Consider the following 16422-nt stretch of genomic DNA (forward strand, 5'->3'; position numbering starts at 1 on the left):
GCTGCAGAGCCCCAACCAAAGGGACGCCATAGTTGGTTTCATGGTGAAGCTTTGGCCCGCCCGGCTTAATCCCATTTCTTTCTTTTTTTTGTTGGAATAAATCTCAATTAGATGGTCTATTGGATGATATAGTTTCTCCTTTTGGACCACTTTTTCATTTAACATTTCAAAAATATCAGTTTGGATGATATAGTTTCTCCTTTTGGACCACTTTTTCATTTAACATTTCAAAAATATCAGTCCAAGAAAAGGAAAATTGTATAAAATGATTTGTTTGAATATACAGGTGGCACAGTCAGTTTTGTTTTTGAAGTGGCAGAGTCAGGCTGCAGAGCCCCAACCAAAGGGACGCCATAGTTGGTTTCATGGTGAAGCTTTGGCCCGCCCGGCTTAATCCCCATTTCTTTCTTTTTTTTGTTGGAATAAATCTCAATTAGATGGTCTATTGGATGATATAGTTTCTCCTTTTGGACCACTTTTTCATTTAACATTTCAAAAATATCAGTTTGGATGATATAGTTTCTCCTTTTGGACCACTTTTTCATTTAACATTTCAAAAATATCAGTCCAAGAAAAGGAAAATTGTATAAAATGATTTGTTTGAATATACAGGTGGCACAGTCAGTTTTGTTTTTGAAGTGGCAGAGTCAGGCTGCAGAGCCCCAACCAAAGGGACGCCATAGTTGGTTTCATGGTGAAGCTTTGGCCCGCCCGGCTTAATCCCCATTTCTTTCTTTTTTTGTTGGAATAAATCTCAATTAGATGGTCTATTGGATGATATAGTTTCTCCTTTTGGACCACTTTTTCATTTAACATTTCAAAAATATCAGTTTGGATGATATAGTTTCTCCTTTTGGACCACTTTTTCATTTAACATTTCAAAAATATCAGTCCAAGAAAAGGAAAATTGTATAAAATGATTTGTTTGAATATACAGGTGGCACAGTCAGTTTTGTTTTTGAAGTGGCAGAGTCAGGCTGCAGAGCCCCAACCAAAGGGACGCCATAGTTGGTTTCATGGTGAAGCTTTGGCCCGCCCGGCTTAATCCCCATTTCTTTCTTTTTTTTGTTGGAATAAATCTCAATTAGATGGTCTATTGGATGATATAGTTTCTCCTTTTGGACCACTTTTTCATTTAACATTTCAAAAATATCAGTTTGGATGATATAGTTTCTCCTTTTGGACCACTTTTTCATTTAACATTTCAAAAATATCAGTCCAAGAAAAGGAAAATTGTATAAAATGATTTGTTTGAATATACAGGTGGCACAGTCAGTTTTGTTTTTGAAGTGGCAGAGTCAGGCTGCAGAGCCCCAACCAAAGGGACGCCATAGTTGGTTTCATGGTGAAGCTTTGGCCCGCCCGGCTTAATCCCCATTTCTTTCTTTTTTTGTTGGAATAAATCTCAATTAGATGGTCTATTGGATGATATAGTTTCTCCTTTTGGACCACTTTTTCATTTAACATTTCAAAAATATCAGTTTGGATGATATAGTTTCTCCTTTTGGACCACTTTTTCATTTAACATTTCAAAAATATCAGTCCAAGAAAAGGAAAATTGTATAAAATGATTTGTTTGAATATACAGGTGGCACAGTCAGTTTTGTTTTTGAAGTGGCAGAGTCAGGCTGCAGAGCCCCAACCAAAGGGACGCCATAGTTGGTTTCATGGTGAAGCTTTGGCCCGCCCGGCTTAATCCCCATTTCTTTCTTTTTTTGTTGGAATAAATCTCAATTAGATGGTCTATTGGATGATATAGTTTCTCCTTTTGGACCACTTTTTCATTTAACATTTCAAAAATATCAGTTTGGATGATATAGTTTCTCCTTTTGGACCACTTTTTCATTTAACATTTCAAAAATATCAGTCCAAGAAAAGGAAAATTGTATAAAATGATTTGTTTGAATATACAGGTGGCACAGTCAGTTTTGTTTTTGAAGTGGCAGAGTCAGGCTGCAGAGCCCCAACCAAAGGGACGCCATAGTTGGTTTCATGGTGAAGCTTTGGCCCGCCCGGCTTAATCCCCATTTCTTTCTTTTTTTGTTGGAATAAATCTCAATTAGATGGTCTATTGGATGATATAGTTTCTCCTTTTGGACCACTTTTTCATTTAACATTTCAAAAATATCAGTTTGGATGATATAGTTTCTCCTTTTGGACCACTTTTTCATTTAACATTTCAAAAATATCAGTCCAAGAAAAGGAAAATTGTATAAAATGATTTGTTTGAATATACAGGTGGCACAGTCAGTTTTGTTTTGAAGTGGCAGAGTCAGGCTGCAGAGCCCCAACCAAAGGGACGCCATAGTTGGTTTCATGGTGAAGCTTTGGCCCGCCCGGCTTAATCCCCATTTCTTTCTTTTTTTTGTTGGAATAAATCTCAATTAGATGGTCTATTGGATGATATAGTTTCTCCTTTTGGACCACTTTTTCATTTAACATTTCAAAAATATCAGTTTGGATGATATAGTTTCTCCTTTTGGACCACTTTTTCATTTAACATTTCAAAAATATCAGTCCAAGAAAAGGAAAATTGTATAAAATGATTTGTTTGAATATACAGGTGGCACAGTCAGTTTTGTTTTTGAAGTGGCAGAGTCAGGCTGCAGAGCCCCAACCAAAGGGACGCCATAGTTGGTTTCATGGTGAAGCTTTGGCCCGCCCGGCTTAATCCCCATTTCTTTCTTTTTTTTGTTGGAATAAATCTCAATTAGATGGTCTATTGGATGATATAGTTTCTCCTTTTGGACCACTTTTTCATTTAACATTTCAAAAATATCAGTTTGGATGATATAGTTTCTCCTTTTGGACCAGTTTTTCATTTAACATTTCAAAAATATCAGTCCAAGAAAAGGAAAATTGTATAAAATGATTTGTTTGAATATACAGGTGGCACAGTCAGTTTTGTTTTTGAAGTGGCAGAGTCAGGCTGCAGAGCCCCAACCAAAGGGACGCCGCGCTTTGAATACAGAAGAATAATGAAGCACACGTGACCCAGGAATCGAACCCGTGACCAGCTGCGTACTAGCACGCACTAGTAGCCACTCCAACTAACCACTACTGCTGGCAAATAAAGCAGTACACAACTTAAAGAACTAGTCATAAATGTAAAACAGAAACGGTATCCTGCAGCGACCTGGAACCAGTACTATAGAAAATTAGCTATTGTAGCGAATCTGAATTAGTTACTGGGGTGAACGTTTTTTAATGCATATTTTGAAAAAGTATCAACATTTCTTGAATTCCTGAAGAAGAAAAACGGAGACAGAAACATTTTCTGAATATGTGAACAAAAAAATTGAAAAAGCTATGCATTGCTTAATTCAGTTTCCATGCGTGCTAATGATTCCAAGTTTCCAATTGTCCGATTTACAGCGCTAATATCTAAGAATAACAACAGTGACAAAACACAACACTTTTTGATTTATTCGAACAAATCTTGAAAATTATGAACACTTTTAAGGTAAGTAATGTTTCAAAGTTTGAACATTTGTGAAACAACGCAAACACATTTTGAAACTCCAAACAAATTTTTTGAATACATGAACAATTTTAAGAACAGGAACATTTTTTGAAATTTCTGAACAAAAAGTTGAAAAGCTGACCATTTATTGAATCTGTGAACAATTTTTTGAAAACACAAACAAATTTTTAAAAAACATGAACAATTTTTGAAAAATGGGAACAAATGTGAAATCCCAATTTCTTTTGAAAAAATGAACAAATTTGGAAACGTGAACATTTTATAAAAATCACGAACAAAATTTGAAACTCCGAACAAATTTTGGAAACACAAACAAAATTTTGTACATTTTTTGAAAAGAATGAAATGTTTTGTGAAACCTGAACAAAAAAATTTCGAACATCTTTTTTAGAACCGAACAAAGTATTGAATATACCGAACTTTTTTTAAAATTGCGAACAATTTTTGAAACTGAAACATTTTTTGAAGTCCCGAACATTTTTTTAAAAGTTGTCAAAAGTTTGAACAAAAACATTCGTAACAATTTTGTTAAAACACAATTTTCTTTTGAAAATTCGGAACAAGTTTTGAAAAATGCATACAGTTTTTGAATTTGTGAACAAAATTTAAAAACAAGAATTGTTTTCAAGTTCTGAACATTTTTGTAAAAGTGCGAACATTTTCCAAAAAATGCGAACATTTTTTTGAAAAAGAAAACATAAACTTGAAAAAAAAAATAAAAAAAGAAAATAAAAACGAAACAGAAATAGAAAAAGAAAGGAAAATAAAAAACCGATTCAGGAACCTTCTAGAAGGTTTCCGAAACCGGAAAAAACCAGCTGGAAACCTCTAGAAGGTTCCCAAAACCGGGAACCGTGGAACCGTTAAGCGGGCCGGCCCGTTGCGTCGCTGCTTGTCGCTCGCCTGTGCGAAGCGCCGGCAGTTTGAGGCAACGAGCGGCAAATAGGAAATTCCCCAACCAAATCCCCTCGGTCCGTTCCATTCCGCCACTAGGGTAAGTGGCCGCCGGTCCGCTGCCGCCGCCGCCGCCGGCCGACGCGTCCCTCTTCCTCCTCCGCCCTCCCGCCCCTGAGGCCGCAGGATTCGAGGTACCTTCACCGCCCCGGGGCTCGACTCGTCGCCGCCGCCGCCAACGGGTTCGCAGGACGTGTGCCCCCTGACCCCGCGCGTCACTCGCCGCTCCTCCCCGTCAACCACCGCCGGCCGGAGCGCCTCCCCACTTCTCCACCGCCAGCTAGCCCCCCGCCCGCCCCTCTTCCCCAACCCTGCTGGTTCGACAAGCAGCCTCACCGTCGCCTGCTCCCTGCGCCGCCGCCCCGTTCCCCACGCAGGTAACAAATCTTGCAAAATCTGCATAGTAGCCAAATCCTGCAATCCCTTGCTTCATACTGCACAAATGGAAGATTCCTAGCTAGTAGTAAGAACATATGAGCTTAACCTGTGTGTAGGCTCTAGTGCAGAAACATTAGCCTAAGCTTTGCACTACACAAATGGGAGCATTCCCCATGTCCAGGTTCCTATGATTCAGCAGGCTGATGTGATTTTGTAGTTACCAGTGAAGCTGTTTATCTGGTAGGATTGGTCATGACATGTCTGTTTTTTCTTTCCCAGTTCTACCAAGCAAGCAGGTGGTGTGCTCTAGTAGTTGATATCTGTAATTACACTTGAATTCTCAGTTTTTATCAGTGGCATGGAAGTGAATTTAGGATTTAAGAGAGAGACCGATACGGCTCCTCCTTGTTTCATCAGAAATAAATTGCTTGCATTAGGAAATTGTTCAACTGTCTACTTCTGACAACAATATTATTTCCTGTTCTGGGTTTCAAGTTCTGATCCATTTTCTCTAACTTTACAGTGCTACACAGACCTAGCAGCTTGCTACCTCTGAAGGAAGAAAACCTTGCGGCCATCATGCCAGCAGCACCGCCGCCGACGCTCCCTGAGGAGCTTGTCGAAGAGATCCTCTTCCGCATCCCGCCCAACGAGCCTGCCGGCCTCCTTCGCGCCTCCCTCGTCTGCAAGTCCTGGAGCCAGGCTGTCTCCCATCGCGGATTCCGGCGCTGCCTCCACGATTTCCACGGGGCACCCCCTGTGCTCGGGTTTCTCCATGATTGGGACGACGAGGACATCCCCGACTTCATCTCCGCCACTGTGTCGCCCTTCTCCCTTGCCGTCCCAGACAGGTGGCTCTGGCAGGCCGTTGACTGCCGCCACGGCCGCGCCCTCTTCCTCTCTGATGACCCTGATGCTGAGGAACTCCTGGTGTGGGAGCCAATCACGGGTTCCCAGCAGCGTGTGCCAGTGCCCGTGATGTCTGATATCGGCCGCACAACCGCCGCAGTGTTCTGCACAGCAGACGGGTGCGACCACTGCAACTGCCATGGGGGCCCTTTCTGCGTTGTCTTCGTCTTCTCCGTCGACAGCGAAGATCCTGACGACGGGGAATATGACACGGCGGCATGTGTATACTCGTCAGAGACCGGTGCTTGGGGCGAGCTGACCTTGATGCATGGGGAGTTCTACATGCATTTCACATATTATTCCAGTGTGCTTGTTGGGGACTCTTTGCTCTACTTCGTGACTGATGGTGGGTTGATCCTGGAGTATGACATGGCAATGCATGGGCTGACTTGGTTCAAGGCACCATACTCTTGCTACTCTAAGGGTATACCCAGTTACATTCTCATGCCGGCGGAGGACGGTGGATTGGGACTCGTTGAAGAATTGGATCCGCATCTGCAGTTGTGGTCAAGGGAGATGACTGATGCCCGATGGATACCCAGCCGGATTATCAACTTGGGAAGTTTGTCTCTAAATGGTGCTCAAATGGGTGCAGTATGTCCGGTCCACGTGTTGGGCTTTGCGGAGGGAGTAAGCGTCATTGTTGTGACCACGGCTGCCGGCCTCTTCACAGTTCAAATACAATCAGAGGAGATAACCAGGGTGTGCGATGATCATGGATATGGTGACCTGATTCCTGTTGTTGGCTTCTACACTCCTATGCCCCGAGGTGAGCACATGAGAAAAAGGGTTATGATAGGTAGAAATAGGGTTATTTAGCAGCTTAACCAATTAGTGATTGAAAATTAGTTTTTTCTTTTCTTTCTGTGGATGTGCTTCTTGGTGCAAATTCGATTGGTTATGTAGCTAGCTTGACCAGGCTGTTTCCTTCATGTTACAGTGGCAGAAGCGGAAGCATAAGCTAGTGGGTCGCATTGAAGATGGTGAATCCTGGAGTGCGGCCTGATCGACAGAGGTGGAGTTGGCCTCGTATGTTCCTCACAATTTTGTGCCATCTATCTGATCTTGTCGTGGGTTGAGGATCTTGTTAAGCCACTGGGCCTTTTGGTCTTTTCCTTGAAATTACACCAAACATATTGTTTTATTTTCTCTTGGAGCCACCATGCTTTCTCAAATATGCACAATCCTCACTCTGAACCCACCTATTCTAGGACAGGCTGTGCCAGATCTTCTCAATTCTGGAGAGCCTTGCATGCCATAAAAAAGATGGTTTAAGTCAGGGTTGGCTTATATGGGTGGGAATTTCTTTTTAGACATGATGTCTGGCTGGTGGACACACCTTTAGGAATTCAGTTCAGTACCCTGTTTTCTTGTTGTGACTTGTGAGCAACAAAATGAGGTGGTTTTATCCTTGGTGAATGGGAACTACTTCAAGGTTTGCTTCCAGTTAGCGGTGTGGTGGCTTTAGCTGGTGGTTTTCATTTTGTCCAGAGTATTTTGTCAGCTTGCGACGCGCACCTTTTATTTTCTGGCTGTTTTGCGGGATCTATCTGGTGTTTCAGAGCGTCGATGGCCTCGTAAAGCTTTCAGTAAAAGCTGGGCCTTGGGGTCTTTCCTGTAAAATACACCAACTGTCATTTCATTTTGTTCTCTCAGCCATACATGCACACTCATCTGGACACTCACAAATTATATATGCTCTTATCAAGTGCGCAATCCAGGAATGGACAATATATAATAGTTGTGCTGCAGCTTAATAGTAGTGTTTACGTATCTGAATAGCAAGCAGTAAGTCAGGTTTTTCAGAGTTAACAGGCTAGGTAGGTAAGGATGAAGCAACAGCTGTAGCAACGTTTTCTTCTCAGGTCCTTGCTTGCTACAACTGAACTGCATTTTAACAATTAAGTTTCAGCCCTGTAAGTAAAGTCGACAGCAGGAGGGAACGAAAACAGAGGAGGCGGGTGGTGCCCCCAACGCCGTGTTTCAAATCTTGGACCATAGCTTCTTCCTCAGGGTTCAGGTTTGTCAGCCTCTTGACGCACACCTGCGTAGAAAAACCCAAATCATCCATCATCCACATGTAATGTACCATGTTTAAAGTCATGGATCACGACCACTGGATGTAATCAATTTCCTCTGAAATCGTGGACCATATGCGTCGAGACTCACTGCCGGTTCCTTTTGTTGTTTGGATGAAACAACCAATTTAACTTCTGAATGCAGATTTCTACATTCATCCTTGGCTGTGAATTGTTCTGCATGCAGAAACACATCAATCTAAAATGAAAGACTAGGAAAATGATGAACAAGGTAATTTCTACATTCATCATGAAACTCGGAAAATGATGAGCAAGATATGACTGCTCAGTAGTTACTTTGAGTCTGTTGGTCGACAGTTAAAAGCCAGCAGAAACTCTGACAGTTGAGACACAAACATTATCATCATACATACTCCAGAATGTCCACCCTTCTCCAACGGCGGTACCGATACCTCTCTAACATTACGCATGTTGCTCAGCCTCGTGCATCGTGGCTCGATGCGTTGCGTTCCACGGTTTAACATTCTATCTAACATGACGATTACAGAGCTGCTTTGATCTGGACTCTTGGAGTCACCATGGTTTCTCAAAAATGCATAAGTCTTTCTTGACATGATGTCTGGGCAAGGCTGGCTGGGGGGCACACCATTAGAAATTCAGTTCAGTACCCTGTTTTCTTGTTGTGACCTGTGAGCAACAAGATGGGGTGGTTTTATCCTTGGGGAATGGGAACTACTGCAAGGTTTGCTGCCAGTTAGTGATCTGGTGGTTTTCATTTTGTCCAGTGTCTTTTGTCAGCTTGCGACGTGCAACTTTTATTTTCTGACAGTTTTTGTGTGATCTATCTGGTGTTGCAGAGCGTCGAGGGCCTTGTAAAGCTTTGAGTAAAAGCTGGGCCTGGGGGTCTTTCCTCTCAAATACACAAACTGTCATTCCATTATCTTTTCTCTGCCACGCATGCGCACCCATCTGGACACTCTTAGTCAGAAATTATATATGCTCTTATCAAGGGTGCAATCCAGGAATACAAGTTGTGCTGCAGCTTAATAGGCTAGGTAGGATGAGGCAGCAGCTGTAGCACTTGAACGTTTTCTTCTCAGGTTCTTGCTTGCTACTAGAACTGAACTGCATTCTAATAATTAAGCTTCAGCCTTGTAAGTAAGTCGACAGCTGGAAGAATGGATGCACTGATCAGCATAGAGCAAACATTCATAATCTTCCAAAGCCGTCGTCATCGTCGTCGTCGTCATCATCTCGCATGTAGGCAAGAGGGAACGAAAACAGAGGGGGCCCTGTTTTGAATTTTGGACCTTCAGGGTTCAGGTTCAGGTTCGTCAAGAGGCTGACGCACACCTGCAAAGAAAAAACCTGAATCATAACATTTTTAAAGTCCTGAATCACGACCACTGGATGAAATTAACTGCCTTTGAAATCGTTGACCATGAAGCGCTTCGTCGAGACTCATTGAGGGTTACTTCTGTAGTTCTGTTTTTTGGATGAAACAACCAATTTAACTTCTGAATTCAGATTTCTGCATTCACCCTTGGCTGTTAGTTAATTATTCTGCACGCAGAAACCCAGCAATGAAAAATGAAAGACTAGGAAAATGATGAACAAGGTAATTTCTACATTCATCATGGATATGACTGCTCAGTCATTACTTTGAGGTGAAACATTATCATACATACGCAATGTCTACCTTCTTCAGAGTATTATGTAGCTGGTGGTAGCATCTATGAATGAAAAAACCGACCTGTTCCTTCCAATATTGCACGAAACTTGTTTTGATTAGCATCGATCGAGACATATTCAGAAGAAAAAAAGGCCGAAGAGGGATCAATACTTGCAAGTGAGGACAATCGCAGACAACGAATTTCCCAAGACTGGGCAACCATGAATCCTTCTCCATTTTGAAGCCATGATGTTTCTCAAGCCAATCAAATATCTTGAGTGCATGGCAGCTCCGGATCTCCAGTACCCTTAAACTAGAGTTCAGATCTCCCAGTGAAGTGTAAACACAACTCTCCAAGTCTGGCATTTCTACTAAACTAGCTCCTCCAATGGCGGTACTGATACTTCCCTTACTTCCCACATGTTGCTCAACTTCAACCCTGTAAGAAACGGAAACCATCCCAGAAATGGAAGTATCTAGCACTCCACACAGTTCTCTAGATGAATTGTCTGCAAATAGGTACGCCAACCATCCAATGCTTGATTGAAAAACTTGCTTGAAACTTGAGGCGGTGAAGGTGAACCAAGATCAACATGAGCGCCATGAAGTTTTAGATACCGGAGATGTGTACAATTTACCCAACTATGTGGAAGGAATGAAAATCAGTAGATGTTGCAGACAAATGCAACACTCGCAAATCATGTTGCAGACAAATGCAGCACTTGCAAATCATGTTCCTTATGGATTACTTCTTGGAAGGTTTTGAAGAATAAAGAGACATACTGCCCAATTAACACTAATGTCCTCAGTTCTGACACTGATGCAAATGCACTTCTCAATTTTTGGTCAAACTTCTTACTATGGGGGTCTGTTGATAGAATAATAGTTTGATCATCCATAGGATATACATAATTAGTTAGTATTGGCAAATGGTGTATTGTTGGCAATATTTCAACACCTACCATCCATTGTTGCAGACAGGGGCGGAGCCAGAAATTTTGTGAAGCCCGGGCAAGTTTAAGCCTAAGTGTATAATCTGGAAATTTTGGGCGCTTGGCTCAAGTATTTTTTTTCTTGATGCCGGGTTTTCTGTAGGAGGCGAAAGAACGGGTTTTTGAAAATTCTTGATTTTTTTGGCTTTTTTGCCTAAAAGAATTTAAATAAACTTTTAATTTCAAATTTATTTATAAGCGGAATATATAATATTTAATCATTTGTATACACAAATCTCTTTGCATTCTAGTGGTCAACACACGTCAATCCTTTCCCTAATGCGCGGGTTTGACGACTCCGTAATCCTTTCCCTAATGCGCGGGTTTGGCGTATGCTGGCAAGACGGGTAATTGATCATGCGACCTCGAAAGCACTTCCACCAGCCTAGGGGTTATTTTGTGTTAAGAGATGGATACGGATTTTATTTCACAGTACCTAAATGTGTAGCAATAAAAATCAGGTTCCAAAGAAATATATCAGGTAATCCATTGGTTTCCAAAAATTTTGACCAGTAAAAATAAACCTTGATTTGATTACAGAACATATAAAATAGCACCAAAATCCCAGACCAATTCTAAACGAAGTGAAATTATGACCTCAATGACGAACTCCGCACGCTCTAACCTCGAAATTTAAATCCGGGCAATGCTAGAGCTACGTAATAGTTGTTACGTTCTTTACGTAAATAGCGACGTGGAGTGTTATTAGTGGGTCATTAGGCGCGAAGGGGCCCACCCCCCTGAAAATCAGGGGGCCGAGAAGATCTTTGTAGCGGGTTACGTAGATGTAGGATTATTGTTTAAAGGGGAAAGCTAAATTCCTGCCGACTGTAATTTTGCAATAGATCCGCATGTTTTGGATGCCGTTAGATTCGGATCGAACGGATAATCTGCATGCTTCGATTTTTAACGTAATTCTCGGTCGCTCCGTGATTCCCGCTCCCGCTTCGCTGGTCCCGTGATTTCTGCTCATTCCCGCTCTCGATCGGGACTTTTCTCCCCTCGCGTTGCCCCGCTTCCCCTTTTCCTTCATGAAAAGAGTAAAAATTTGGGAGAAAATGGAATCAAACCCAATACCTCTTTGGTATCTTCCAAGGTCCCCAACCACCACGACTAGATTGAGGTTGTGATTACATTCAGATTTTGTAAATTTTGTACCTGTAAAAAATGTGGAGTGAATAATAAAGTGTCTTTTTTTCACCGAATTTTCCTTCTTTTTCCTACTGTTTTTTCTTCATTTTAATAGTCAAATGGCTCGGCTGCTCTGTTAGTATTTTTTAGGTTGAGGCCTTTTTAACCCCAAATTTCTTACGTTTAGTAGGAAGAACACTTTCAAGAAAACAAATGCACAATATTGGCTATAAAAGCTATCAGTTCATCATGATTTTTTGCTACATCTCTCCATTGTATCATTCACATGGTACATATACTTTGTTGTACCCACTTGAACGCCACAATAATAATGAGGACAATTTCTCGATGAGCCAATGAGGCGTATGAACACTATGATAACTTTTGACCCGGGAAAAATTGTTGAAATATACCCCGTAATTTTTGTGTAAGTAGCATTATAATATAGGAACCGTGAACCTGATAACTTACGTACAAATATCGTGGTAACTTCGACCGCGACCCCCGGTGGAGGGGGGGGGGGGGTGAAAACATATCCCTATAACTTGTGTCTGAAGAGCATGATAATTTACGCATCACATACCCGATAACTTATGTACTAACACAATGATAACTTTGGCGGGGGTGAGGGTTCTTGTAATACATCCCCGATAACTTTTGTGTGAATAGCATGGTAATTATGCACCATAAACCTGATAACTTATGTGCAAGATGTTAGATAACTTTTGACTTATGAAAACAAAGTTGAAGAAACATGTCCCCGGTTATTTTTGTGCAAATTGCATGGTAATTTATGCACCGCAGACCTGATAACTTACGTACAACCACGATGATAACTTCGACCCGATAACTCATGATTAAATAACATTATGATATATGCACAACTGACTTGATAACTTACTTAGACTAGGTGTGATAACTTTTGAGACGGGGGGGGGGGCTTGTTGAAAAACACCCTTCGGTAACTCGTGTGTGAATAACATAGTAATACACACACAAGAGAGCTGATAACTTAGTTAACCCAGGCTTGATAAATTTTTGACCGAAAGAAGTTGTTGAAACATACCAACATGAGATCTAGTTTTGAAGGTCTCATCACAACGAATTTTTTATGTGAAAATGATTTTTGTATCGGAGCGAATTTTTGAGTTCAAAACATTTTTTTTCTTTTTGAGTTCCGGTGAGATCCTCCCTGACATTAGCATTTTTCATTCCCTAGGGCACACAAATGTGCGTGTGTGGAGAATGTAGAAGAAATCAGTTTTTATGCCCTGGTAAGTTATGTGTAAACAACACGATAACTTACGCTCAACTGGCATGAAACTTGTGTTGCACATGTGTGGTAATTTTTTATCTAAAAAAAGTCATGCCAAAGTATAGTTGTGTTGCACTTGTGTTGCCTTATCATGGTATAGTTATCATGTTGCTCATACCATAGTTATCACGCTGGTCATGCCAAAGTTACCAAGTCAAATTTTTTTTTCTTCTGATATGACAGAAATAAGAAAGGTTTAAATAACGTTGTTTATCTACAATAGACAATAACAACAGGTGGCTTAGTTGGTTATTAGGCTCAACAACTATTGCATAGACCTGGGTTCAAATCCTCTTTCAAGTACCTTTATTTTCTTTTCATATTATGCAGCGAAAAACCAGAAAAAACCACTAGCGATTTACTATGGTTTTTGAGAGAAGGAAAAAAATCGATGGAAAGCGAGCGTGAGAAGATAGCGCATCGATCGCTAACTATCGGGAGAAATGGATCGGACTCGTGCGGATCTGCACAGTCCTTGTTTAAATCCTAATGCCAATCTCCAAAAGTTAGCAATCTTACCTAATGAGTTATCACGTAGGAACAGACAAGCATCCACTGGCCGATGATGTAACAAGCCGTTCCTGTGATGGATCAGCTCCGGCTCAGCCCATCGCCGGCCACACGCCCAGCCCAGGCCAGCCTCCATACGCCGCCGTTCCGTCTCCGATCGAACCAGGGAGCGGCCGTCTCGAACAGAGGAACAGGCGGGGTCGTGGGGAGGTGGAGCGATCGACCAACCATCCTCTTTTTTTCTGAAAAAAAGATCGTGTCCCTTTTCGTCTGGAGTAAACAACAGCCGAACGGACTGCTTACTCATGGCCCAGTACGCCTCCCACGTCCCATATGCAAGTCTCGCATAATTACGTAAGGAAAAAGAAGCCCATTAGCTGATCAGACAACCAGCCCAACTGCCCGGGTAAAAGAACGATGCGTTAATGAGTTTTGCCAACGTAGCGGGGCCATCGTAGCTGGAACGTACCGAGCGAGCCTGGGCAAGTGCCCAGGGTCGCCAGGCGCGATTTTTTTCCAAAACTATGATATATTTTATAGCATTTTCGGAAACTATAGGACGTAATGCAAAAAAACCAAAACTAGTAGCCCGTCGGCCATCTTCTGGCCGAAGTAGTTGTTTTCGGCCATCTTTTGGCCGAAGTAGAAGTTTTCGGCCACAGTTAGGCCGAAGTAGCGTTTTCGGCCATCACTTGGCCGAAGAGTGGGGCACCTGGCCGAAAAGGTACTTTTTGGTCAACTCTAGGCCGAAATAGACTTTTTGGTCAAGTCTAGGCCGAAAAGTACTTTTTGGTCTCGTGTAGGCCGAAGTTGCATGGCTCATGCTGAAATGTATTTTCTTGCCACCCGTTTCCCGCCAACCCCTTCCCGCCATATGTTCCCGCCACCCGTTTCCCGCCAACCCCTTCCCGCCATATGTACCCGCCACCCGTTTCCCGTCAATCCCTTCCCGCCTTATTTTCCCGCCAATCCCTTCCCGCCTTATTTCCCCGCCAACCCTTTCCCGCCATACCGCAGTTATTCTTTCCCGCCATTTTCTCCTCTGTATCTATAAAACCCCCTTCAGGTGAAGGTGGATAAGCATTCCAGTGTAGTGTAGTGTAGTCGAGATGTCCCATTATCCATTTGATCGTAGTTTTCACCCTGGGATGAGCAGCACTCTTCTGAGTCTAGTTACCGATTTCAGGATGAACAATAGGATAGTTCCATGGGACGAACTCACCGGTAGTGACACCATAATGAATGAGTTGGCTCACCAATTACGTAGGTCTGGGTGGCCTGAAAGGACCTATGAGGAGGTACGTCAAGAACTTCTTAGGTTGCATGAAAGGTGGAAGAAGGTAGTGGAGCCGAAGAGTGAAACTTTCAGAAGGACTGCAACAAAGAATACATTTTTATGGACTGAGGAGAGCGAGGACGACGAAGATATCTTCATGCCGCCGCTTCCGGGTTCTGCATCGTCGAAGGGCAAGAGTTCTGCATCGTCCAAAGGCAAGACTTCTGCATCCTCGAAGGGCAAGAGTTCTGCATCCAGCAAGGGCAAGAGTTCTGCATCGACGGAGGGCAAGAGGACCGCATCGTCGAAGGGCAAGAGGGCTGCATCAACGGAGGATGATGATGATGACTTCATGTAGTATGTAAGATGTATTCCAGTTGTACCGTTTCATTCAGATGTATATGCATTATTAGTTTGTATTTTATTATTGTAGGGCATTATGTTCTATCTGAATTTCATTTTGTAGTATGTAAGATGTATTGCACAAGTTCAGCCGCACCGTTTATTTCAGATGTACTTGTATCTTAATTATCGGTTGTAATCTATTTGGAAATGTAATTGGAATAAGAATGCGAATTAATAGTAATATGTCTCTCGCATACATAAAACAATATATGTCTCCTGATCAGATAGAAGGAAGTGCGATAGTAACACATACATGAAGCATGTCTCATACATAAATACTGACACACATATGCGAATAGTCTGAAACTAACATAGATAATGAGTCATACATAGATAGATAAGCATATCACTGCGGGGGACGGCGACGAGTCTGGGTCTTCCTCGGGCGAGGACCGGAAGGCGATAAGCGCTGAGGCGGTGGACGAGGCTCGCGATAATCACGACCATAGTTAACCTCGTCTGTCACGGTCTGTGTCTCCTGCGTCGGTAGTGGTGGTGGAGTGTGAAACACTGTTTGCGAGAAGCCATAAATGTTTGTAGTATGGTCATCATCCTCGCGGTCGCCCTCAAAGTAATCAGCACCACCACTAAGGATGGGTGACTGCTCTGAATGCATGAACGGTTGCGACTGGTTGCCGCCTGCGGTAAAGTAAAACATGTAAAATTGATACAAATGCATGAACGATTACTACACTGTTGAAAAGATGTAGTGAGTAGGGTTACCTAGTTCCATCTGCTGATGCCAGTAAGCGCTCCCTAGCTGTGAAGGAGGTGGCTCATGCCAGGAAGAGCTCCCTGGCTGTGAAGGAGGTGGCTCATGCCAGGAAGAGCTCCCTGGCTGTGAAGGATGAGGTTCTGCACGGTGCACAGAGGGTCGTGGTTGTGAACGGTGCACAGAGGGTCGTGGTTCTGAATGCTGTCCAGAGGGACGTGGCGGACGATGTGCTGGAGGAGGAAGTGCAACATCCGAAGACCGTCTACACGTAACAGCTGCATAAATCCCGCGTAGCTTGTCATCAAGACGCCTCAACCATAAGACACCCTCTCGCGGTGGGATAGTTTCTCCCCTCTGAAAGCGCCGCATTAAAGCGGAAACCTCCTCTCGCGCCTGTACTGTCAAGTCATCCTGTACATGAAGAGTTAACCAATTATATCCTCGTTGTATGATAGACACCACGAATAGACACCCAAGCGAATATGTCCAGATTAACAAAAGACTCAACATATAAGAACCAAGGCATTTACCGCGTGGTGTCTGGTTCCCACAACAGAGGCAGTTGGGTACATATCGCTGGTGAGAGGGGCTTCGATCTGATCAGGAGCAGCTAATGGAACCAAGTAGATCCTCGTTGTATGC

General features: G+C 42.7%; 1 protein-coding gene across 1 annotated transcript; it reads left to right on the plus strand.

The window, feature by feature from the left end:
- The first annotated feature begins 4442 nt into the window (after positions 1 to 4442).
- Positions 4443 to 8778, plus strand: LOC123162189 (uncharacterized). Its single transcript, XM_044579982.1, has 3 exons — positions 4443 to 4815; positions 5340 to 6494; positions 6666 to 8778. The coding sequence occupies exons 2-3, from the start codon at positions 5396 to 5398 to the stop codon at positions 6683 to 6685; spliced, it is 1119 nt and encodes a 372-aa protein (XP_044435917.1). The 5' UTR covers positions 4443 to 4815; positions 5340 to 5395; the 3' UTR covers positions 6686 to 8778.
- The last annotated feature ends 7644 nt before the right edge of the window (positions 8779 to 16422 follow it).

The sequence above is a fragment of the Triticum aestivum genome, chromosome 7B (genome assembly GCF_018294505.1).
Source record: "Triticum aestivum cultivar Chinese Spring chromosome 7B, IWGSC CS RefSeq v2.1, whole genome shotgun sequence".
Classification (NCBI taxonomy): domain Eukaryota; kingdom Viridiplantae; phylum Streptophyta; class Magnoliopsida; order Poales; family Poaceae; genus Triticum; species Triticum aestivum.

Excerpts from the sequence above, each read along its gene's own strand:
- LOC123162189 (XM_044579982.1), top strand. The coding sequence starts at position 5,396 with ATGCCAGCAGCACCGCCGCCGACGCTCCCTGAGGAGCTTGTCGAAGAG. Across the intron at positions 6,495-6,665 it reads CTACACTCCTATGCCCCGAG|TGGCAGAAGCGGAAGCATAA; the intron begins GTGAGCACATGA and ends TTCATGTTACAG.